The following is a 26562-nucleotide window of genomic DNA, read 5'->3' on the forward strand; positions in this document are numbered from 1 at the left end:
TGGCATGTTCCCAAGGTGTTCCAAGATATTGTACTGGCTTTTTGATGGAGCTGATGGTGCTGGTGAAACTGGTGGGCTTGCGATGTTAAATCACGCTCTTCGAGTGGTGACTGCACACTCATTGTTTGGTCCTTGGATATTGATAACATTGACAGAAGGCTCTTTCTCGGATATACAACCTATGAGGCTACCATAGTCTATATAGGATGAAGTGTGGTCATTGTTCTTCCCATGTTGTTGGTTTGGCTGGCGGTTGTTGGTGTTGTTGTTGTTGGCTTGGATAGGTGCTTTTCCGGGATTTTGGTTGTTGTGAGGAGGACAAGCATTTTGATAGATCTGTAAGCCTGCATTGGGAGAGGTTTGGGCACCAACGGTGATTTCTTTCCGATCAATGAGGTCCTACACATAATCTTTCAATTTCATGCATCTGAGGGTGGTGTGACCTTTTACCCTATGAAATTTGTAGTACTCATTGTCTTTGTACCATGCAGCTTTGGATTGGCTTGGGTCGATTTGCTGGGTAGGAGGAAATTTGATGAGGTTTTCCTTGACTAATTTCTCAAAAATGACATCCAAAGGTTCACCAAGGGGTGTATAATTTCTAGGTGCAGGTTGGAATTTGTGCTTTTGTCCTGTAGCTACATTGATGGCATTAGCTTGATTGCTAGACCCTTGAAAGTTGGGTCTTGGATTGTGGTTTTGATAGCTTTGGTTATTCTGTTGTTGGCAGTTGATAGCTTGTTGATTGTATGGTTGATATGGTGGGTTGGCCTAGTTTTGAGAAGGACCAACAATATTCACATGTCTGGTGTCAGTGACGCCATCTATTGCAACATGCTTGTTTTTGTTCCAATACCTAGACTTGTCATTGGAATGTGATTGATTTTGGTTGGCTTCCTTGTAAATCTTGACCAGCTTCCTTGTAAATCTTGACCACACCATCTTTAATGAGTCCTTGCTCAAGGATCATTCCTTTCTCTTTGATATCTTTGTAGGTTTGCAAACAGTTCATGGTCATGTGGTGATCCAAGCTCGGATGGGCATTATCAATAAAAATTTTCACCAAATGGCACTCTGGCAAGGTGCAAGATATGCGGGTGGTAAGGGTTTGCCATCTTTGTAGATATTCGGGAAGGCTTTCTCCACCTTTTTGCTTAGTGTGGACAAGATCAACTACTGATAGCTTTGTTTCAACAAGATGGGCATATTGCGCTACAAATGCCTCAGACAATTTAGCAAAAATTTTAATTGTGCCATAGGGGATTCTATAAAACCATTCAAGAGCTGGTCTGGCCAAGCTTTTGGGAAACAGACGCAAGAGGAAGACATCATCGTATGCCACTTCTTGGCAGTGCATGTAAAATTCTTTGATATGTGTGACAGGGTCTCCTTTTCCTCTAAATTTGTCAAACTTGGGTGTCTCAAAATGCTCGGGAAATGGTGTCATGGTAATGGCTCTATCAAATGGGTAAGGACACACATTCTCAAACTTGAAGGTTTTTTGGATCATTTCCCTCCTGGATGTTCTTCAAAGTTGTCTTCATGGCTTCCCATTCTGAATTAATGGGTGATGGTTGGGGTGCCCCCAATGTAGGAGTGCCCTAAGGTAGGTATGTGCTATATGGGGCAATGGAATATGGATGACTTTGAGGTATGGGCTGGTAGGGATTGTACATGGCTTGGGCAACTGAATGGTGGATGATGGGTTGCTGGGGTGGAGGGGGCACATATTGCTGCATGTGTTGTGAGGCTTGTTGCTGATATTGGATTTGAGGTTGGGATTGAGGAACATAAGTTGGCTATGGGATAAATGGATTGCTTTGTGGAGGTAAGGTATAAGATGGTTGTGAAGCTTGGGGAAAGGATTGGGGAGCTTGTGGAACTTGACTTTGGATTTGAGGAGTTTGACCAATATATGTGGGTTGTGCCCCCATTTGGGAAGGTATTTGCATGGCAAAGGAGGCCAAGTAATTGGTGGTTGGTAGTGGTGGATTTCCTCCTAGAAGTGGCATAGAAAAATAGTTGGTAATAGGAGGTAATGGATTAGTTGGTGGTGGCAATTGAAAGCTTGGAAATGGAACTGATGGGGTTTGATAGCTTGGTGGCTGGATTTGAAAGCTTGGTAGAGTGGTGGCAGGAGTTTGGGTCACTTGAGAGCTGGGCAGAACATTGGTAGTAGCTTGTGGATTTGTGGCTGATGGCACTGAGCTCCAAGGACCTAGTGGAAATGATGGAATTGTGTTCTGAGCTGAGGTAAACAAGCCGGGGGTGATGAAGGGTTGGTTACTTGGCCCCATGGGTGGCATCCCAGTTGTGTATTGCTAAGGTTGGCCAAAGATACTAGCACTAATTTGGGAGATGGGTGGATTTGGAAGGTTGGGTTGGAGAGCAGCAGTAGCAATAGTAAAGGGAGTGAATGATGAGGTGTTTTGGGTGAAGGAAGTTTGGGATGGAGTGGTATGGACCAATGGTGGAGTGGTGGTGGCTGGATTGGCTTGTGGAAGGGAGATTTCAACTTGAGTGGAGGCTGGTATGTTTGGGTCTGTTGGATCATATGGGGTGGGTTGAGGCTCTTCTTTTGGCACATATTGAGGATAATTTGAATCATAAGAGCCTATGGGTGGTGGGAGTTTCTCAAACAAGGGGTAAGATGGATTTGATAAGGGGAGAGGTCTTCCAAAGTCGAAGGCTCCAATGTTGTCCCTTTGAAAGTTAGCCATGATTGTTTCCTTGTTTTTGTCTATAATGACATTCACCAATACTGCATTTCCTGGTTGGTTCATGAAAGCTTCAATATCAGTAGGTGATGGTATAGCATTCTCTAGGCTGAAGGATGGTTGAGTGCTCAAGGGGAGTGATGCTGTTGGATCCAAATGATAGGGCTCCATTGTATCCTTCTTCTTCTTGCCTAAGCGAGTGATGGGTGGCATGAAAATGCAGAATGTTCCTAGGGATGAGATACAACAATGCTGATGGATGCAAAAGGGGGGAAGGCTTTTCTATGCAAATGATTTCCTAGGTTGAGGAAAAGCTATATGATAAAACCTAAGGAGGATTGAGTTGGGGATGCTAACTTCAAAGATATGTTGCCAAAGTACGAAAGGTCTGCTTTCCTATGTGCAAGCTTGGTGGTGATTGTGTCAACTTAAGGATAGACTGATGATCCTTTAGGAAGAACACGAGATTGACCACTTGTGGATCCCAACCTTTAGCTCAAGGTGACGAGGGATAACAAGTGACAAAGCTAGATTACCCTAGACAAAGCTCTGTCAAAGGGATAACCTTGTCGAGGCTGGTGGATTTGGAAGATGTTAAGAATGGCAAACTTTTGGCAAAGTGACAACAATTTTGAAGGCTTGGATGTGAATATTTTTTGGATTGTTGGCTAGATGGTTTGGTTCTAAATGATATAGATGAGCTAAAATGCTTAAGGGGATGACTAAAGATGGTTGGCTTTCCTACAAAGATGACTCTAAACTGAAACTTATGCAAGAAGATGTGGAGAAACAAGGGAGTCTAATCATAGAAGTCATGCCTAGTTGGTAAGGCATAAGCATTGTTAACTCCTAAATGTTGGTTAAGTTGGATGGTGCGATCTAACCAGGCGTCTTGAAGGGCTTCGTCAGTAGCTTTGTCCTCTGCTTTGTGGAGTTTGGCAATTCAAGAGCTTGGTGTTAGTTCCTTTCTCTTGGCTAAAAGTTCTTGGTATGCCTGAGATGGTTTGAGTTTGACTTTGTGAAACTTCTGTTTGGGTTTGGGTTGTTCTAACATAAATTCTTGAATCTACTTGGTTTTGAGAGATCTCGATTGTTTTGCTTCGACTTGTTCAACTTTTGGAATAGGCAGTGACTACGCTAAGTATGCCCTAAGCTAGGATTGACCAAGTTTGGCAAACATGCTTTCAATAAGTAAAAGATCAAGCAATAGATAGAAACAACCAGATAGAAGTTTTTGATTCTCAGAATGTGATACTTGTGCCAATGAGTGTGTATGTTTTATAAATGTTTCGATTAGTCACTTCAAACACATTAACATCCTAGATGGTTGTCTGCAAGGCTAACAACTGGTTTAGCTAGGGAGTCCTTGATATACCCAAGGTACGTGAGGCCCAAATCCATGGATGAAACCAAAACAATGTCACATAGCTAAGAGGAGCGGTAACCCACTTCTCCTCTTTCACTTCTCAAGGGTATAAAGTTTCTTGAGGCTTAACCCAAGTGACAAAATCTTGATTCCAAGAGAGGTGTCTTTAGATTCACCTCCCGATCTTTATACTCCACCAGAATGCTGGAGTTGAGGTCGTCCAAGGGGTGATGAAATCTCCAAGAAGGCCTCTTAAAAAGAGAAACAAGGTTTTGGATCCTAATCTTATGCACCCAAGATAGCCTCGAATGACGACAAGGGGAGAGAAGACTTGGATGACCTTGGGCTAAAAGACAAGATTCTTTTCCAACTGATGCTTAAGTTTTCTGATCTAGACTTTGCAAGCACTCATGTTTAAGAGACAATGTTCAATTCCAACTTTAAAATGCGCCAACAAAGAAAAATTTATCGAAGAATGCGAACAAGAAGAAGAGTTAGGGTCAACAAGAAAGTAAACCCGTGCGCCCGAAGGCACTCCACGTCAAGTATCGATTAATTTTCTTTAAGGTATTCAAGATTGAGTGTTTGTTCATTTTAAACCCAAAACAAAGATGTATGAAACTCGATTGTCAAGCGCGCGCCCGGAGGCCCTTCACATCAATTGGTTGTTCAGTTTTAAAATCCAAACTTGAAGTGTGATCGATTTAATCTAGATTTTTGGACATTGAAGAAATCTTATAAGTTTAAGACAAACCCTCAAAAAGCGAATTAAGTAGAATCTGATTATGAAACACTTAACACTCTCTTAGGTGGACCCATCCCCATAAATGGCGTTGAGATTGCAACCAATGGTTAAATTGATGGGTGATTAAAGAAGGTGAGTCTAATGAAGAAACTACTAAATTTGATTTTTGTTGATTTGTTTTTGACTTAACAAATTTCTTAAGTGTTCAAAAATTAACTTTGCCTGAGTTGCATGCAAAAGAGAGATTTGTTTGTTCTTTTTAATGCACCAAAAATTGAAGTGTGAGATATTGCAATGGTTAGTTGATCTTTTGCATTCAAGATTAGATTTGTTGTTTTAGTCATGCATTTAAGGAAAATTGATTTTTATCCATGGCATTCAAGAGTGTGTTTTGAACAACATACATTCAAAGAAAAATGTGTTTAATCATTCAAGTTCATTCCACAAAAAACCTAAAAAACATGATTAATTTTGTTGCTCCAACCTGCAATGAGACAAAAAAAAAAATTGATTAGTCACCTAAAATCTTTCAAAATGAAAGCTTAACTATGGAAAAAAAATTTTTAACTTTTTTTGTTCTTTTTTCTAGGCGTAAAAATGCTTTAAAAAAACCTCTACTTTATGGAACCACCAAAAGTTAAAATTTGATTTATACTTTTTAAAAACAAAAAAAAACTAGAACGTGCAGAAATAAAGATGTTAAAACATAAATGCAACAAAGACAGGCGGAGACGATAGTTCATCAGGCGGAGACGCCAAACTGCGGAGACACTGATCTGTAGAGACGTCGATTTGCGGAGATGACAAAGAAAGAGGCGGAGAGGACAGTTCAGTTTGGCGGCACAGAAAATAGGAAATTGGCCGGAGACGCTGAACTATGGAGATGCTGATCTGCGGAGACGACAGTTTAGATTGGCGACGGCAGAGACGACAGTTTAGGTTACAGAGACGACAGAAGACTAGAGGCGGCGGCGGAGACGATAGAGGACTAGAAGCGGCAATGGAGATGACATAGTAGCTTGCAAAGATGACAATTTGTAGGCACAGATGCCAATCTGCAGAGACGACAGTCAAGGTTGCAGAGATGACAGTTCACCAAGTGCAGACGACAGTTCATTAAGCGTAGACGCCAATCTGTGGAGACGCTGATCTACCAAGATGACACTGCGTGAACAAAATAGAAATGCGCAAATTTTTTCAAATTTTTTTTAATTTTTTGGTTATTTTCAATTTTTTAGAGGGTATGTCTTCTTCCTAAGTGCGTTCTTAAACTTGCAAAAATAAGCAAAACACCCTACAACCCACTCAAACAACAACACACATTAGATTATTAGAAAAAATAACATATAGATAGAAATGGATGATGAAATGACCCATAGTGGGGTCCCATTGGGCGTGCCAAAATGTATATGAGAAATATGTTAGCAAATGAATACTAATCTATTAAAAGAACAAAGCATTAACTAACAAAATTACTATAACATATAAGAGAGACCAAAAGAAAAACCCTCAAATGAGAATATGAGCCATGGAATGGCTCTCTCAATGAGATTATTCTCTTGATATATGGATGAGTCTAATGGATTAGTTTGGTAGGATTATGGGATGTATGCTCAAGCTTCAAACTAGCTTCAATGGAGATTTTTGAGATTTTTGGTGTGGATGTATGAGATTGATATAAAACTTGGTTTTAAAATGACATTATAACTTTAGCTCAAAAGTTGTGATAAAATGGCTTGGGAGGGGATTCAATTAATAAGCTAAGGGCTTGAGGGATGGAGGGATAGGATGCAAGGAGAGATGAAAGCTTAAGGAGGGCTAGGATGCACTCAAAGGGGAGCACATGGATTGTGCTTGTTTAGCACCAACCAGGGAGTGACACATGTCACAGGGTGAGTCGATGGAGGCAAGGGGATGGATGAGCCAACAAAAGAGGCTCAAGGGATAATATCTTCATAAAGACCCTTCATAATGGTTTGTAAGAGCAATGAATGGGCTTGTAAGAGTCTTTATGGCTTGGTGGTTGGGATATTTTGGAGGGTGTTGAGATTGTTGACTTTGCTTGGCTTAGGAAAGTCTTAAGCTTGCTTAAAGAATGTAACAACATTAGGGGGTGGATTAGGCTTGTGTGTAGGATTATATTAGGCTTGTTAGATATATGCAAGTGGATGGCATTCATGAGGGTGGGTGAGTTAGTGGCTCAGCTTGGTTAGTATGGGTGGATGGGGTGGATTAGGCTAAAAAGGGGGTTTAGGATAGTTTAGGGGTTATTAGATTTGAGGGCTTTATTTATCAAATAGATTTATTTAATAAATGGGGATTTTGGAATTAGATAGAAGAATAGGATTAAATTGATAAATAATAGGTTATTTGATTTATCAATTAGGACTATAGATGATTAATTAAATTAATCAGCTAGGGGATGGCAAATGATTAATTAAATAGGAATTTAATTAATGATGCCTTTAGAGATAACTAAATAAGATTACCAAAGTGGTGTAATCAAATTTAGGTGTCTACAGCAACAACACCCCAAGGTTGATTTAGGGCCATTCTTGGTAATACAATATTGAGGGGGAATATATTTATGGAAGATGGGATCAAAGTTCCAAGAATGAGCAAGGATTGGAAGGACGTTGATTTAGGGATGGCTTTTGTTGGGGATGATGGCCTACTGGTGGTTTTAGTTTTCCTTCTTTTAAAAGAAAGATCCAGGTTGAAATCAATTTTGGCTAGGTCTTTAAAATCTTTATCTATTAATCCTAGGAACTTATCAGTCCAAGTGTAACTTCTTTTAGCCCAGTTGACTGACTTTTCTAACACCTTGAACTACCTTATGGATTTATGCAGCCAATTCTATTATTGACTACCACTTCTTTAGCCTCAAGAATTCCTCTAATCCTCTCAACTATCTCCTTTTCTCTTTCTGACACCCTTTGAACTTGAAGGTATTGATGATTGCTTACTTTGGTTTCCCAAGCACAAGCATTAAGATTTGAGATAAGGTCTTCTTATGTGTTCTCAAAACCTAAATTTGGTTGTAAGATCAACAATTCATTATGATTGGGAATGACCATATTTTAAACATTGTATGACTTAATTGGCAACCATAAATTCTAATTTCATTCCCCAGTGGAGTTGCCAAAAATTGTTGGCAAACAATATTTCCCTTGACAATTTGAGTTTTTTGTTTTCACATCAAAAGAAGGAAGATTATTTTTTATGCCAAATGTTAAGTTTCTATAATAGGAAACTTTCTGTTAATTTTACTTTTAGGTGTTGCTACCTTTCTGAAAGATATTCAATAACTTCTCATTACAAGAGAGAATGACTCTCACATGTATTTTTAACCAGAAAATACAAAGGTAAAACACTCAATTCATCAAAATGAAATGAATGTACAATCTAAAAACCCATTCAAACTTTATACCAATAATCAACCACATGATTGTTATTATTAATAAAATAAAATTATAACTTCAATGCTTCTTCCCTCTATTACTTTAGATCAAATTTAGAATTTATCTATGATAAAATGCAAGCATCTTCACATACAATTTACCTCCATCAAAAAAAAAAATCATACACATAAATGGACAACAATATCTAACATCCAGAAACTCAAATTAAAAACTGACATAATTTTATATATCTTTCACCATAGAGTTCTTACTTTAATTACAACATAGATATCAAACAAAAATAGTTTTCTTTTGTATCTACCAAGAGTCAGGCTTAAACCAATATCAAATGCTTACATATATAGCCACACAGGGTTGAAAATTAACCATAGTCAAAATTACTCCACCATGAGTGAATAGTTTTCATTTACCCTAATTACTTAAATTGCTAAAGCATAACACAAAATAAAACTAAACTATGGCACTGAGTGCCTGTCAAGCATCTCTAGGTATCCCAAAATCCTAGGATTTCTCCTTTGGAGAAAAAGCCAGTCGAGCAATTTTCCAGTTTTCATAGGCGAAAGTAAAAGTAGAGATAATCTTTTGATGTGGCAACTTGAGATATGTGATCCTCTATTTCTATACTTGTCTTCGTGAATTTGCTTGATCTTTGTCTTATGCATCTCCAAATGTTTCTAGTTGATTATCAACATAACTTCTAGTGAGAAACCTTTGAAAAGTCTTGTACTTATTCCATCTATGAAATCTTTTCTACAAATCTTTGGCAATCTCTTCTCCAGACCTGGCCGAATTCTCCTCCACATTAGTGCACTATTTATTAATCCATTTTAAACCCCCATGAATGATTTCATCTATGATTTCTAGTCCATTGAGCAATTCCTTGATCTCATAGATGCCTTGCATTATAGCTTTGTTCCTCCACTCAATGCAGTCCTTTATCACATAGAAAATTTTATCATCAAGTTTTGATACTAGTTATTCTGTAAGGATTTTTTGTAAGCCATATCCCTATACTTATTCCATCTATGAGACCTCTTTGATGTAATTTCTTTTCTCTTTCTCATGGGAATCTATGCTTGATTCTATTTTCTTGATCACATTGGTGGTTTCTTTTCGAGCTTCACTCAGAACACCAATCTATTTGATTGCCTCTACCTTGACAAACTTAATCCAATCCTCAAATGATTTGGTGACTACCTTGCTCCTCTGCAGATGATCTAGGGATTTTTTGATTAATTAGGGACTTGATGTTTGTATATCAGGCATTTCATTGAGTGGTACCAGTTCAGGGTGTTGAATGAAATTGATATACTGAGCCATGATTTTCATCATTTATTTCATGTCCTATTTGTCCTTGGCATCCTTCCAAACTCATTTAGAAATCTTCTTGTTGGATGCTTTAAAAATCTCCATATTGGCTGCTCTACTTCATTTTCCAAGGTCTACATTTGATATTTGATAGTCTTGAGTAGTCATTTCACTATCTTCTTTATCCTGGACCAATTTGGAAATTTTTGCCACACAGTGCCCTGTATTCTCATCAAACTCGAGCCTGGATTTAGTCTTTGTCTTTTTTCTCTTAGGTGTCTTGCCTAGGCATTTACTTACTAGGCTATCAATAGGCAAAGATAGAGGCACTATACTTCGATTCTTAGTAATAGAAGTTTCCAACCATTTGGGTGTTATGGGTGTCTTTTCTAGTGTTGTGAAGCTACTAGTTAAGGTGAGGGAATCCATAGGAATGCTGCCTTCACTGCTTAGAGCTTGTTGATTTTCAGCCATATTGGGAATGTCACAGTCAAGAACCTATTTTGTTTCTTGTTTTACTTTCGATGGAGCCAAATCCACTAATGTCTCACTATCTTTCTTAGGATTACTCTCCCTCTAATTCTTCTTAGTGTTTGAGCAAGTTATCATTTTGATAGGATCCATTCTGAGTTGAACTTGAACCTTAGGTGGAGTTGGTTCAACTTCAAGTTCTTGATTACCAATTTCCTATGTCAAAATACTCTTGCAAATCCTTACCAGCTTCGTCGTCTCTAATCTTCATAATAGCCAATCAAGAAACAATAGTGAAAAGATCAATATTTATGGTGGGAATTTGAGAAATATTACAAATAGATGTGGGAGTATAAAATAATAAATGCATTCATGCGAGGATTTATTTGACAAGACATTTATGGCTTTATAATTAACTCCTCCTGTCAAATCAACACACATCCCTAGTTTTCAATGACCTCATCTTACTATCACACTTCATTTAATGATGATCCGTACTCTACCATGTAATTGCCAACTATCTTTATCATAATATTTCAATACCTAGCAGTTCCATCATGTATGGCATTCCAGATTTGGAAAGTACTTGAAATGATTTGGGGTCAATGCCTTATTAGGAAAGAAACACCCACAGAGAAAAATCATCATAGCATGATCAATTAATGAAAACTTGATGTTGAACTTGAACTTGAAATCAGGAGGTTCAAGGTTCAACTTCAACATCTAAGTTTGGTGGACCGCTGATTGAAGACTAAAGGAATGAGGCTTCCAACATTCTCACAAACAACTTGAACCTAAACTTGAACTTAGGATAAAATGAAGGTTCAAGTTCAACTTTGACTCGGGTATGAATAGAGTTTCAAAGGTGAATCAAAAGAGCAAGGAATTATTACAAGTGTAATAGGTATCATCCCCACCAATTTTTTTACCTTCTAACAAGGTCATTTTATGCAATACAAAAATCATTATGTAATGTGTGATGAATGTATGGTGGTTTGATATTGTTATGTTTTACTTGCTGGCACTAGTCATATGTTTTATTCTTTGGAAGTTAGTAATTTAGTTTTGTAGATTAGTGTTTAAAGTTTAAATTAACTATTTGTACTAATTCACCATCCCCTCTTGATACCTAAGAATCCTAAAAATAACATATATAAGAAAGAGGTACAAATAGAATAATGATTTCAACATGTTTCCTTCATTTATCGCCTTGTCATAATAGAGAAACAAGGTTCACTTATAGTAATCTAGTCAACACTTATAACAAGAAGCACATCATGGGAGAAGCACATTACAACAAGAAAATACATTAATTAAGAACAACAAACAAGAGGAGATAATAAAAAATATTACTTTCCCCCCATCTTGGTCTATTATGTTTAGGGAAGGTGGGAAACTCACAAGAGGAGCAACATTAAGGATGATATAAGGAACACAAGCTAACTCTAAATAAGGACTGTGCTTTAGAGCTCGATCATTATGTTTGTTACTAGGAGGGACTAATAATTCTTGAGAAAGCATACATGGTAAATCACGATCACGATTAATTATCTCATATAAATCACTAGAATCACTGACATGAATATCATTGTTAGTATCAATAATATCATCAAATGTATCTTCTCCATCTATATTAATCATAATATTATTAAAGATACACATACTATTGTCATGTTTATCCAATTTATCTTTATGCAAATTCACTTCTTCTACAAGATCATTCATGAGATAATCAAAGGGAAGTGAAGTATAAGGGATATGAGATGATGAAGCATTTTGGGAAACACAAGTGTACATTTTATCTTTATCTTGATGTTCCTTACAATGATCGCAAGAATACAAATTACATTTAGGTTTTGGAAGAGACTTTGGGTGAAGTATGATAATTCAACATCAAGTTGTTTTTTTCTTGTGAGGTAAGAGTAAAGGAATTACACTAGCTTGAGAGATAGGAATAAGAGGATGTGGAACATGAGGAAGATAAGATGATAAAAGAGGAATAGGTGGAATAAGAATAAGACAACTACTAGGATTAATCTTAGGTTGACTAAGCTCAATAATCTTTTAAATTTTGAAATTTTTATAAGAACAAAAAGAGATAATCAAGATGAGTTGGTGGTGATTGATGTATAGAAGGCCAAAATAAATCAAGGTTGCACAATCTCTAGGTCTATAAGGATGATAAAAACTATGGTTAATGGTCTTGATCTCACCATCATGAGAAAGCTTAAAATATTTGTAAATTGAAGAAGCTATGGCTTGCATAGACAAGAGCCAAGGAAGACCAAACTTAACTTACAATTGATAAAAAAATAGAAATAAAAATGAAGGTAGTATCTACAACTTTACCATAAAGTTCAATAGGAAGAGAGATAGAGCCATGATGATGATAAAGGAAACTATTACAAATTTGAATCTATACATTGTATGTATCATAGAAATCTTTGTGCAATTTATTATTATTATTATTTTATTAAATTAGAACATTATTTATGGAAGAAGGGTCAACTAAAACACCATAGGAAGGAATACGAGCCATCCTAGCGGTAATGTAAAGAGCATTAGGTTGTTCTTTAATCATCTCAACACAATCAATGCAAGGTTTAGGTTCAGGTTAAGATTGAGGTCTAGGTGGAGGTTGAGGCTTATGTTTAAGTTGGAAACACTCAATATGATTAAAAACATGGTTGGATTCTATACATTTATAATAAAAAATAATGTGCAGTAGAGGAAGAGGGTTGAACAATAGTATTGGTAGAGTGAAATGGTAAAGGATTAGTTAAAATCAACAAGTTTTGATTAGGAGGTACAACATACTTGTTTCCATGGTTAACATCCATATCAAAAAATATCACATTAGATTCAATGAGATCTTGTATATAGTTCTTCAGAGAACAACACCATTTAGTGTTATGACCGGGTCAGCGGTGATAGAGACAATAAGAATTAGAATCAAGGATCTAGGAAGAGGTTTTCTTGGTTCAAGTGGTTAGATGGTAGGAAGTTTAAGTAACATAGATGACTCTTTTTTATTATACATTGGAAATGCATTTCAATATACACATAATTACTCATTAGTGAGGGGAATATACGGTCTTCTAGTTCTACCACATTGTGATTGACAAGATCTTGGATGTAGTTCTCAAGTTTCATGTATTAGAAGGTTCATGGTTTTTAATGTGATGATACTCAAAATTATTATCCAATGTAGTTTTGGATATTTTCTCATAAAATATTAGGTTTGTACAAAATTTATTAAGTAAGATTAAATGTTTTTGAATTACCACTTCAATAGACCCTAACAAGTGTATATGTGTCTTCAATTATTAGGTTTCTTTCTTTGACCTTTCAGCATTATAACATGCATTTGAACATTTTAAACACTTCCTCTTTTTTTGGTTTATGTTTTTCATACAAGATTGGAATTAGTTACGTCATCATTGGTAATATTTTTATACCAACCTCAAAAGTATGGTTGTTATTTTTTGTCTTCATTTTTATCTTAACAAACTTTTTCCAAAAGGGCCTTTTTTCGAGGGTAAATGCTTTGACCCAGAGCTATGTACCAATCATGCCACAATTAGGGGACTCCGTTCCAAATGAGACTTTAACTTTGATGGCAAGGACAAAAATACATCAACTTAACCATCAAAACATGTTATTGTTGGCTTCACAAAAGGCTTTCATAAGATTGACCCATTTGTCAATATGTTTATCAAGAGTTAAGACATAATGACTTGTAAGTGGAAGTATTTTGGGATAAAGATATGTGATGAAAATATCAATTAGTTGATAATATTTTTATGCCAACCTCAAAAGTATGGTTGTTATTTTTTGTTGTCTTTATTTTTATCTTAACCAAATCTTTTTTTTAAAAGGGCCTTTTTTCAGGGGTAAATGCTTTGACCCAAAGCTATGCACTAGTCATGCCACAATTGGGGGAGCCCGCTCCAAATGAGATTATAACTTTGATGGCAAGGAAAAAAACACATCAACTTAATCATCAAAACATGTCATTGTTGGCCTCAAAAAAGGCTTTCATAAGATTGACCCATTTGTCAACATGTTTATCAAGAGTTAAGACATAATGACTTGTAACTAAGAGTATTTTGGGATTAAGATATGTGATGAAAATATCAATTAGTTGTTTTTCTTGTGTTGGCTATGAAAATAGACTAGTTAGGTTTTTCCATTGTTGAAGGAATGAAGCAAAAACATCACCATTTTGAACATATTTAACTCGTGTTTGACATTATGTGAAAAATGGGTTATTAATTTATGAATAAATTCAATTTCTTTTTAAATGGATCCATATAGTAGGTATGACATGTGTCATTACACCCAACCTCTTGGTATGCCATAAAAAAAACTTCTTGATAGGGGTCTCCATTTCCTTTATAAATGTCAAGTTTTAGCACTTCAAAATCATGAAGATATGTATCATCATCATTGATGTATGGAATGGATAAGAACACATTTATTCAAATTAATATATTTTCTTTTGACTTTAATTCCCTATTTATACCCACTTTAGTATATCCTTCATCTCCTTGCACTCTTTGTTGAAGGGATTCCCAAGAAGTGAATTTTGGGTTTCAAGCTGTTTGGTGGTATATGGTAGTTGTTGATGGATAGATTAATATACATTTTTTTGGTGCAGTTGTGTGGTTGTTGATACAATGACATTTTTTGTTAGGTTATTGTAATGCATTTATTGATAGAATATATTATTTATAGGATAATTGTTAATAATTGGGTTGAAATGTATTTGTTGGTGGAATATATTATTGATGGGATGTCAAGTGTTGATAGGAGAGTTGAAGTTTTTCATTAGTGTCATGTAGAATTGATGGTAAGATCAACATAATTATTTTATTATCTACAATGCCCATTAAATAAAGGTGAATTTAATATGAAAATATATGGCTAAATATTTCTTAAAAAATTAAGTTATAGTAATCAGTCATGCATTTTTACATAAAATACATATGAGAAACTTAAGAAGTTGTGTATCATGGCCAAAATTATATAAAAGTAGTTTCAACTGTACATAATCTAGCACTCTAGTCTCTCATTTGGCACTTTTTTAGTGTTTTTATTTTTACCACCCCACCCCCACTTTTAAACTTCTTAGAGCTCTAATTGATACCAAAATTGTGTCCCATGTCAATTTATAATACTAGTCACGCATGAACAACTTAATTCTCTCACTCATACCATTTTTTGCATCAAGAATAAAAGATTCATGTGTGTAGAAAGAAGTTAATCAGAAATGTATAACAAGGAATTGATACTTACAACACACACTTGAACATCTAGGGCAACATATAGGAGCAACCACACATACAAGTAACATCAACTGAGCTTTACTGGGTAGACTACCAATGTTGCAGTGGTTCACACTTTGCACCTATTTATTAAGGATCACACACTTTAAAGTTCATTTTCCTTAAAATTGTTGAATCAACCTATATGTTGGGCCAAACTAGATTAAAAAAAATGTAACTCAAAGACTTATTTGTTTAAATGCGCAATTCCAAGTTTAGGTACAAGTACACATTTTTTTAGAGGTTTTAGGTTCAGGTGAATAAGGTGTAAAGTATGTTATTGTGACCATATGAGATACTAGTGTCATACACAAATGAAGTCATGCTTATAGAACACTTAAATGCATAAATGAGAAAGATCCACAACTATGTGCCACTATTTGTATTCCCATCTTTGACATCAACAACCAAAATACGTAGAACTAAACCTATAATGCACTACTAGGGAACATTCATAACATACATCAATAAAACTATCATATCATCTCACATGTCATATAACCAATCCCATAAGACAACATTGAAGCAATCATAGCCTAAACAAAGCATCACAAGAAATCTCATCAAACCACACATACAATAATCCAACATAATGTTGAAGCCACACCCATCAAAATGTCATGTAGAAAGCAAAAAAAACAAAAAAAAACTCTAGTTAAAATGACATCTTCCTTCATACTCTCTTATTATCAATATCCACACCAATTATAAAATAAAATAAAACTTCTTTCCAATTGTTTCCTAATTTTATTCCTAATTCAAGCCAAGCCTTGAACTATATAATTGTCACTTTTACGTCTAAATCTGTATTGAATATATAATAAAATAAAATTAGTTAAAAGTAATGTAAATTAATTTAATTTACATTCATTGAAATGATATAAATTAAGTTTTAAAATACTATGGTAATTCCATGTCATTCAAAAAAATGATCTCATGTAGGGAAGAGGACCCAGTAGTTGAGCACCCTAATTTCACACTTCTCAAAATCTTATGTGGAAATTTCAATTCACTCCAATTTTTTTATAGTGGTTTACTTGGCAAGACCCCTTCTTATAACTAAGGTTTCAAAGCCACATCATCAAATATGATGCCACATCAACATGCTTTTTGCCAAAGTGTTCAAAACAATCCAAAAAAAAGTGAGACCAATCATAGTGCATTGAAGACCCCCATACTTATGCAGCTGATGTGGCATCACACTATTGGTTGTTTTTGGAAAAAGCGACACTTTTAATTCAATTGCGAGTAGTCATCATTAACAAAAACAACTTTTAAGTCACAACTATTGATACAATTTTATCTATCTATCTATCTATTTATGCAACTGAGGGAAGATCACACCGCCAATGCACAAAACAGTGTGGGAGGAAGAGGTGGCTCCTCATCCTCAGCCTCAGCCTCACCCTCACACTGCAATTCAGCCATGGGATTCTTAAAACAGAATACTGTTGTGGCTGGAGTCTTGGCCATTGCTTTTCTTTCACATTTTATTCTTTTCAGTGTGAATGAGAAGAGGAGGAGAAAGAAGAGGAGTGTGGCAGATGGAGTAATTGGTGCCATTGGCAATACTCCACTCATCAAAATCAAGAGCCTGTCCAACGCCACCGGCTGCGAGGTAATCCTAAGTAACCAATTTCTTCCATGTTTGTTTTCTCTTGATATTCAGTTATCGCCTTTGACATACACTGAACTGAAATGAGTTGAATAATTCTTTTTTACGGTGGATCAAAGTCTGCTATGTCTTGTCTATCCCACGGTGGTTAATCAACTGGCAATAGGTACATGCTATGAAGCTTGGAAGCCTGGATTAATATCTGATCCTTTCTGCTGATCTCAGCTTAAAGTATGGATAGGGTTCGATCGCAAACCTGCTATGACTATTGTAAATCCTAGGTCAGAAATCCTTTGTCAAAAATTTTACAAATTTGGATTGTAGGGACACAATTTAGAATGTTTCCACACAACGAATATCTTTTTCCTTTTCTGGTATGGAGAAGGGAAGAACATCTTTGGTATTTTTTAAGCTACGGCTGAAGCATCGGTTTAGGGTAGTTTCTTTTCTGGTAGAGAGGCGGGAGAATTATCATTCGTATTTTTATTTTTAATAGTACAGATCAGCTTAGGCAATAGCAGCGAAATAATTTCTGAGGATATATGGATTCCAAACTAGGGCAAGGCAATCTGAAGGCACCTTGCTAAAAAATCACTAGTGTATGTAGTTAAGCTCTTTCATCTTTTCCATATGGATAACTAGGATTTTACAAAAGAATACCTTCTTGACAAACAAAACAATTTTGGTTGACCTAAATCTGAAATCATTTAACAGAAAATATAAATGGCCAATGTAGCAGAGAATCATTGGTTGACCTAAACACGAAATCGTTGAACAGAAACTATAAATGACTACAAGGACCTGAACGGTTACCATCAAATACCATCAATCGTTAATTGAGGATTAATCATTTATCAAAGGATACATTTTTAAAGTGCTTCTGAGTTTTAACCTCTTAGATTTGAAGGCATATGTTATATTGTGCTTCAAAATTTTGCATCGTTTTCTATGATTATTGACACTTGCCAACAATCCTTGCTAGTATGGGAGGAATCAGACTCACTCCCACCAAACCTTGCTAATCATTATCAGCATAATGTTGAATGTAATTTTTTCATACATGTGGATGTAAGGCCCGATGCCTGTTAAAAGAAAAAATTTCGAAAGCTTTGTTGTTGATTGATTTCTCTTTGTTTCTATTTGGGATAGGGGTGGGCTGCTTTTCAGATATTAGTATATTACGGTGTGTTCACCTAATGAAGTATCTTGATTGCAGATTCTTGCTAAGGCAGAGTTTTTGAATCCTGGAGGAAGTGTTAAAGATAGAGTAGCAGCAAAGATAATTCAAGAGGTAATCCTTAACTTAGAAGCTTGTCTTCTCTACTCCAACTATGGGAACTGTCATGCCCAAATTTTCCAAGGCAAAACGCAACCAACAAATATTTTTTATTTTTTATTTTCTTTTGTATCGATTTTTAAAGTGAACTAAAGGATGTTACCAATAGACCTATGTTTTCTTACGAATACTTTATCAAACTATGTTTGGAGTATAATAACTCGTGTTTTCTCAAGGATATTAGGATATCACTTATTCGATTGATGAGTGGGAAGTAGTACTAAATAACATTTAGGAAAAGATCTACAATCATGTCCTAGGTTCACAGGTAGAATTCCATGGTATAGTTTGGAGGTAATGATTCTAGTTGATGTAGGAGGGTTTGTTTCATACAGAAATTCTAGACTTCAAGTTTTCAAGGGAGACCAATTAGTTTTCTAACATTTGTTGAAAATCAAAGCTATAGCATAAGAGATAGGCAATGTTATCGTTTTGATTTTCTCAACCTAGCCTGGTAGTTAAGATATGTAAATGTGGGTCACCAATCCCTTTATCAATATAGTTGCAAAAACATAATAATCTACGAATGTGTAGAAGTATATATATTTTCCCTGTATAATCCGATTCAACTGTCTTACCTTAATTCATTACAGTCCATGCAAATTTCATTCTATTTTATTTCATTTTGTGTAGGTAACTTCCATCTAAATAGATTCTTACATTTTCTTAATTTATGCCTTAGTCTCATCCATATCGTATCAAACAGGTCGTTAGTTAAACCGATAACTTTTACATATATATATATATAAAATAAAATAAAATAATTATTTGTTTATTTATTATTATTATTATTATTTATTTATATATATATTTTTATCATTATTATTCTTATAATAATCCCCTTTTTAATTCTTAAAATTTAAATTAAATATACTGGATAAAGTATCTTCACAAGCAATACTAATCTTTACGTAGCTATTCTATGTACTAAGTAATCCATAATATGCAAGCATAAATATATAAAAAGAAAATCTATTAAAGAGCTTATTTAATAATAAATTTTCTAAATTTTTATCATCAATTAATATTTAATTTAGTAACTCTACCACTAAGCTTGCATATAACTCACAACCTTTACTTATCCACGAATTAAATTACTTTCTCTCCCCTACAAGACAAATCCCTATACTTTATTTATGACATAATTATTTACTTCTAACTTAACAACCTAAATCCTAACTATACTTACCTACATTCCACTTCAATATCTCTTTTACCTAGCACTCTAACCCTTAATACATATCTGCATCTAAATTCCTTTGCTAAGTCATTTTAATACTTAACTACCAACTTGTAATTTAACTTTATCAACCAACCTCCTCCTTTTTCCAAGCGAATTTCTCTTCATGGTTCACGTGACAAGAGAGGAGGCTCTACTTTCCACCTGGCCCCTCCCTTTTGAGCGCTTTCCCCTAGGTGATATGGATGGGTGCAGGTCTTGTCTTGGTTGAAAAGCCTTTTACGTTTATCCCTTCCACCTTTTTTTTCATCATATCACCTCCCCCTAGGTCAGGCGTACTTGCTGGGAGTGTGTACATGTTCCCACATGTGAGGAGAGAGGGTAGGTTAGAAAACCCAGGGGTGGGCGGCTTTGGGAGTATTTGATTTTTTTTTTTTTTAAAACATATGTTTTGGTCTAAAAGGTGTTCATGGTGTTCATGCATGGATTTACTCACCAAGGGTGCCTAGGTGTCATGTAATTTAGTTATTTTATTGTATATATTTTTTTGGTATTGTCCACATTTAATCCTTAGGTAATAGCATATATTATTATACTTATTTTGTCCATAGGTTATATATTTATTTATTTATTTATTTTTTTGTTGTAGAAGGTGACATGCAATCACATGTTTGACACTAGCATAATGGGATGAAATAAGAAAGGTTTATTTCCTAAATCATTATTGATGGGTCTCTTTTGTTGACAGAACAAGGTACTAGGAATATGTTTTTGATTATTTTATTGTCTATAATTGGGGAGAGGGATTATTTCCTTCTCCCATACAATTTCCAGAGAGTAAAAGTGCATGTACAGGCATGCTCTCTCTTTGGGTTTTATGCATACTCTATTTCTCTTCCCATTATAAATTATGGGTTTGATGATGGTTTGAATTGTCTTTTCTATTCCTTTTAATTGCAAATTTGATGTTATTCCTTTGTATCCCTCTAATCTATTGGATCACTTACATTTACAAAAATCAAAATTTGGCGCACAAGTTGTGATTGCACAAGATAGAATATATGTTTACCAATGATGAATAAACTCTATGTAGAATTGCTCATAAGTTTGAGCATAGGTAAATGTTTCCCTTACAAGCATATGACTATTACAATACAAGGAAATTTCTTGCCATTGCATCACATACATAACATATAACTTTGCAATGCACTCACTTAAGTTTTGAATTGGGTTAGCTATTATAACAAATCTCTCCCACACAATAAATCTATGAAATATATGTCTATTACTTGAGAGTAAATCCTTCTTTTACATGTTCATTACTTGTACATCCAAGACAATGACTATTTCCTTTATCTAATACCCTATCTGTTTTTCCATTTATGATGGTGAAACAATTTCAAAGCAACTAGATGCATACACATTGAATGATATATTGCAACTATAAAGGTGCATATTCCTAATTCCTCATTTTTTTAGCACCATATTCACAATGATATACACTCCAAATGAAGGTCCTCTCTTACATTACATTTCATAGAGCAACAATGGAGACTTTGTCAACACAACACATTTCACAATGACATTGAAGAACACTACATTTTTTGAATACATCACATCATGACACATCTTTTTCTTCATCGATGGAGGAAAGATCCCAAATTTCTTCTTGGATCCAAGAGCATCATCTTGCAAAACAAAGACACAAGAACCATGGAGGCTCACCTCCCATCCTAGGCCTCCAAGGAGGCCACCCACTGAGCTGGGGAAACAAAGCCCAAACGGGATACACAAATACATCTGCAATGCATACATCTACACAACACAACACATAACAATCCCTCCCATGGCTTGCACATTGATTCACCATTGGAATCATAAATACATTGGGTGAAGGTGGGCTCTTCAAAGAGGAGATTTCCATGTCAATACAATTCACATACATTAAATTTCACCATGCCTCTATAAGGCTTGCATTGTACATGCTTCTCTTCACAATTTCCATTTACCACCCCCAAATCATAATATCAAGACAATGGCTTCAATGGAGCCCATACTCCATGAAATTTCCCCCTTTCCTCCAAGAGAAGAGGCTCTCTACTACATTGTTGAGCCCAACTAACCCCTTCACCCAAGACTTCTCTTCCCTCCCAAGGGTGAGTGAAGCCTTCACACCCATTAACAATTCAACATCCCAAATCCAAACAAAGAGATAAAAGAAAGAAAGAACCAAGAAAATACATATAACCCAAATCACGATCACACTATCACAACCCAATACAAGGATTCACAATAACAATACATGCATCCACAACAACAATACAAGCTTTTCAACTTCATTATGCAAATGAAAAGAATGTTCATGGTTTGAGCACCAATCTTGGTCCAAGCTAAAGGCAATGATAGTTGATGAAGAGCTCCCTTCTCCTTAGACTCCCTTCCAAAACCCTAACTGTCTCTAAACTTAGAGAGTGGGTGAACAACCCACTAGTTTGTCCAAGTTTCCCTAAAAGTGCTTTCTCACTATCTATTTTAGCAAAAACACTAAGCCACCACCTCTTACAAATTTGTCCCCCCCTAAGTTTGCTATTTTTGACTTAGTGGAAACATGGGGAAGAACTCATGCGACAACTCCATTTTCGAATTGGTGGAAGAATGCACATTGGTAAAGGGCCCCCCTAGGCTATCTAGGTATTAACATGGTCAAAATTAGGCCCCTAACATATTATACTATCATATGGGTAGCTTATTTTCACACAAAGGACACTTTGGGACCACCTAATGACCCCCTCAAAACCCAGTCAAGTCTGAATTCGAATTTCCCTTTGATAATGACCCATCCTATCCCTTGTCAAGTGGGTTTACTTAATCTTTAACAAGGTAATTAGTTTAAGGGTAAAATGCTACCATGACCAAAACCCTAAGTGACATGTCATTGACACATAACAATTTACAAGTGTCAAGTGACACATTAAAGCACATTACACATCATCATGACATGTCTCTAATGCATCTTTAAGATTAAAATTTTCACACATGTACAAGCTTACATTTACGAAATAAAATACATCACAACAAGGCTTTTGAATCTTCCAAAGATTCGCCTTGGCTAAACCATGTTCACATGAGTTTGGACCTTGTTTCCCTCGATAAATTTCCACGGCCTGCACACTAAACTCAAGCATCAGTAGTCCAAATAAAGGTCACATAAAATACATATCATAAATGCATACAAATTCCAATGTCACGAAATCCATATTACATAATTCAATTAAATTTCATTTCTTAATCATTTCAAATAAACATTTCAAAACATTAAAATATCAAAATCCGCATGTCACATTTAGTTTTAAATCAACATGATTGAATTAGGATTTTGCATCACATCATAATCTAATTCCTATCCTACCATGTGTAAAGTTGCATCCATATTTGTTTGATCATCCCATACAAAAATTTGGTTCTTAATACATATCATAAGTGGAAATTACTACTGTAAATACCATAATCAATAGATAATATAAGTCATTATTCGTCTAAGTCTCGAATAAATGTCAAAATATCCAAATCTTGACTATCAAAATGTAAGTAAAATACCTATGCTATGACTGGTCGAGGTGAGGCCTCACATGAACCTTATTTCAATCTTGCTTTTATGTGTGTTTCATATTTTAAAAAGTATTTTGTTGTTTAATAATGTACTATTTTTGGATTTTCTTACAAGATAGCATGCACGCACGGTAGGAGTTTTGAAGAAACTAGCATATTCTAGAACGATTGAGGCATCACTTACCATTGTCATTTGGATGCCTTTCTCACTTCTTTTTTTGACAACATAATGGAGACAATGTGGAAATCTTTTGCAAGTGTTGGAGTGAGCCATTTTATTGGTGTCAAACCCAATAAATGTTTACATTTTTTTACATTTGTAAAACTATGTTACACTTTAAGAATTTGTCTCTTGCTTACATATATAGGTATATGTCTAGAGGTGGGAATTTTACCTATTAGTTATATCTATAAGTCCTTGAGCTGGTATTTTATTGGACGTAAGAATGTCTAGTCATGTTTGATCCTGATGTAGGAGCATCCTGGGGTAGTCCGCAATCTTGTATGTAGGGGCCTCGAGCTAAGAATGGTGGGCTGATTGTTTGCGCAGTTGGGAATATGTTCAAGACATATTAGGGAACCTTGTCCTAAGTGCGGATGATGATTGGAGTAATTGTCTTGGAGTTAGAGCCGTTTTGGTGACTGCTAGTTGCATGTTCTTGATTTATTGGCAGAGTTTGGAGATTGTTTCCGCGAGCTTCGATTCAGGGGAGTTGGCATGTGCGCTCTTGGATTTGCATCATTGGATGGCATGTGGACCTATGCCTAAGGGCGCATACTTTCATGTTGTCGTATGAGTTAGTTATACATTGTAAACTTGGGGCTTGTCCTAAGTATTTAGTTATTTCATGTATTTAATGTATATTGCCAAGCCGACTTGTGACTTGAGGGTGTATTTAATGTGAGTGTTTATTTTAATGTAAGGGTTGCTAGGCTGACTCATGGCTTGGTTTAGTATAAGTAGGGGGTTTGGGGGTCTCATCTTATCTTGTCTTGAGAGAAGAGGGTGGACTCAGTTTAGCATGGAGTAGCTAAGAGGAGTGAAGTTTAGTAGAGCTAGTAGCTAAGTGTGCGCTTGGAAACAAGAAGGTTGCTTGGTAGCTTGCGAGCACAAGTTTAGATTCTTCTTGGGGTTTTCTACCAAATTATGGCTCTGGGCTAGCTAGGAGTTTGGATCTTGCGAGGTCTTGTAGAACTGTTATTGTAATTGCTTTGTATTTGGCCAAAACCGGGAAGGCCTTACAACTGGGCATGTTGGATGTGAATCTTATGATTCTATTATGAGAATTGGTGTTGTTTTGGATCTAAATCTCTATGTTATTGTTTATATTCCAGTGACATCTCCTTTGGGGATTCTCTTGCCTTGTACTACGTCAATTGGTATTAGAGCGAAGGTTGGATCTGGTTGATCTTGTGGATTTGTTGCTTTGGGTTTGCGAAGATCTTGGAAGATGCTTCCGAGAAGATTGGACCCTAGGGCAATTGCAGATTTTTGTGATGCTGTGGAGCCGAGGATTATAGAGAAGATTAGATTAGATTTCAAATCTAAGATGGAGCTGACGAAGAATGGTATGACTGCTGAGATAGTGAGAGGTATAACTTGTGTACCTAGGAATGTGGGTACTAAAGATGGTTACGAGGCAGTTGCTCGATCTAGTGGTGAAGACAGAGCTGATCGGATGAAGAAACCCGTGGAAGACAAAACTAGTCGATTGGATGGATCTGCAACTCACTTGAAGGTGAAGCATAAGATAGATGTTTCTAATTTTTTAGATACTTTGAATCCTGAAGACCTGATTGATTGGATTGGTGAATTGGAAGACTACTTTGAGTTAGAGGATATTGGTGATCCGCTTAGACCGAGGTTGACACAAATTAAGTTGAAAGGACACGTTGCTTTATGGTGGAAAGAATTGCGAAGAGACAGAGAAGAGGAAGGTGAAATGATGATCACTAGATAGAGATTGATGGTGACAAAATGGAAGGCTAAGTTCATTCCTGCTGATTATGAACTCAAGTTGTTTAAGAAATTGCAGAATTTGAAGCAGAAGGATATGACTATGAAGGATTACACCGAGGAGTTCTACAAGTTGACTATTTGGTTTGGGCATAGAGAACTTTCTAAGGAAAATGTGGCTAGATATATTAATGGTTTGAGATTCAATATTCAGGATGAGATTGGTTTGTTGAATATTGCTTTAGTTGAGGATGCTTATCACTATGCTCTGAGGGCAAAAGATAAATTGAGGAGAAGACATCAAGGAGATTCCAGAGGGAGGGAAAGAAGGAACACTCTGAGAAGGATAAACAGGTTGCAAGAGATGAACCAAAACCTGTTGAGCAAAATAGAAGAATAGGTAAGGTTGCTTTTAAAGGTTATTGTTTAAAATGTGGTGAAGAAGGACATAGAGCTTTTGAATGTCTCAATGCTAACAGGAAGGTTGGTGATAAAAGAGTTGCTGTGGTGAATGGAGAATGTGGATTCAGTAAAGAGCCTGAAGGGGATAATTTGCTGATTCAAAGAGTGTTGCTTGGTAAGAAGACATTGGAACCTTGTCAAAGAAGGTATTTGTTCAGGACTCGTAAATTTGGAGGTAAACGCTGGAATGTAATTGTGGATGGTGGCAGAACTGATAACCTAGTTTTTTAAGGAGAGGGTTCAAAAACTTGGTTTGAAGAGAGTGAGACATCCTTGTGCTTATAGGATTAGTTGTTCAAGATGAACATGCTTTGGAAGTGAAGGAGCAATACCTTGTTAATTTCCAAATTGGAGAATATGTAGTTCAAGTGTTGTGTGATATTGTGGACATGAGTAGTTGTCACATATTACTTGGTAGACCTTGGCAGTATGATTGCAACGCAGTGCATGATTCTGTCAAGAATGTGTTTACTAGCTGAGAAGGATGGCAAGAAGCATTCCCTGATTCCTTTGTAGAATACAAAGTTTAGTAGGAGGAATCTGAGTTTTTGTAGTCGAGTTGAGTTGAAGGATTCTTAAGGGGTTAGAGATTAGCATGGAAACAGACTTGCGACACACTAAGGGCAGATGTGAACAAGCAGAGTAAACAATTGTTTGTTGTAGGAGAAGATTTGTAGAAGTGGAACAAAGGCAAGAGTGTATTGAAGATTTGGAGGACATTTATGTGAAGAACCAGTTCGGGGTTTATGTGCTAAACCTTGAAAGATTTTCTTCCAACAATTAACATCTTTCTTCGCACATGGGGTGTCCGATGCAAGAGCATCCTAGGGTGGTCCACAATCTTGTATACAGGGGCTTTGAGCTCAAAATGGTGGATTGATGGTTTGTGTAGTTAGGGATATGTTTGAGGCATATTAGGGAACCTTGTGCTAAGTGCGCATGACGATTGGAGTAATCATCTTGGAGTTAGAGAAGTGGAACAAAGGCAAGAGTGTACGAGTTGAAGACTTGGAGGACATTTATGTGAAGAACCAGTTTGGGGTTTAT

General features: G+C 36.0%; 1 protein-coding gene across 3 annotated transcripts in view; it reads left to right on the forward strand.

The window, feature by feature from the left end:
* The first annotated feature begins 16704 nt into the window (after positions 1-16704).
* Positions 16705-26562, forward strand: part of LOC149578673 (Pyridoxal-5'-phosphate-dependent enzyme family protein) — a 61796-nt gene continuing 51938 nt past the window's right edge. For 2 of the 3 annotated variants that reach the window (XM_089831010.1, XM_089831012.1), the window contains exons 1-2: positions 16705-16974; positions 18188-18262. In XM_089831010.1, the coding sequence (XP_089687136.1) occupies positions 16783-16974; positions 18188-18262 (267 nt within the window). In that variant the 5' untranslated portion in view covers positions 16705-16782. The remainder of the gene's footprint in view (positions 16975-18187; positions 18263-26562) is intronic. The other variant, XM_089831016.1, reaches the window with a different exon arrangement.

Source organism: Cupressus sempervirens, chromosome 1 (assembly GCF_028749045.1).
Source record: "Cupressus sempervirens isolate cs-2001-9-10 chromosome 1, ASM2874904v1, whole genome shotgun sequence".
Classification (NCBI taxonomy): Eukaryota; Viridiplantae; Streptophyta; class Pinopsida; order Cupressales; family Cupressaceae; genus Cupressus; species Cupressus sempervirens.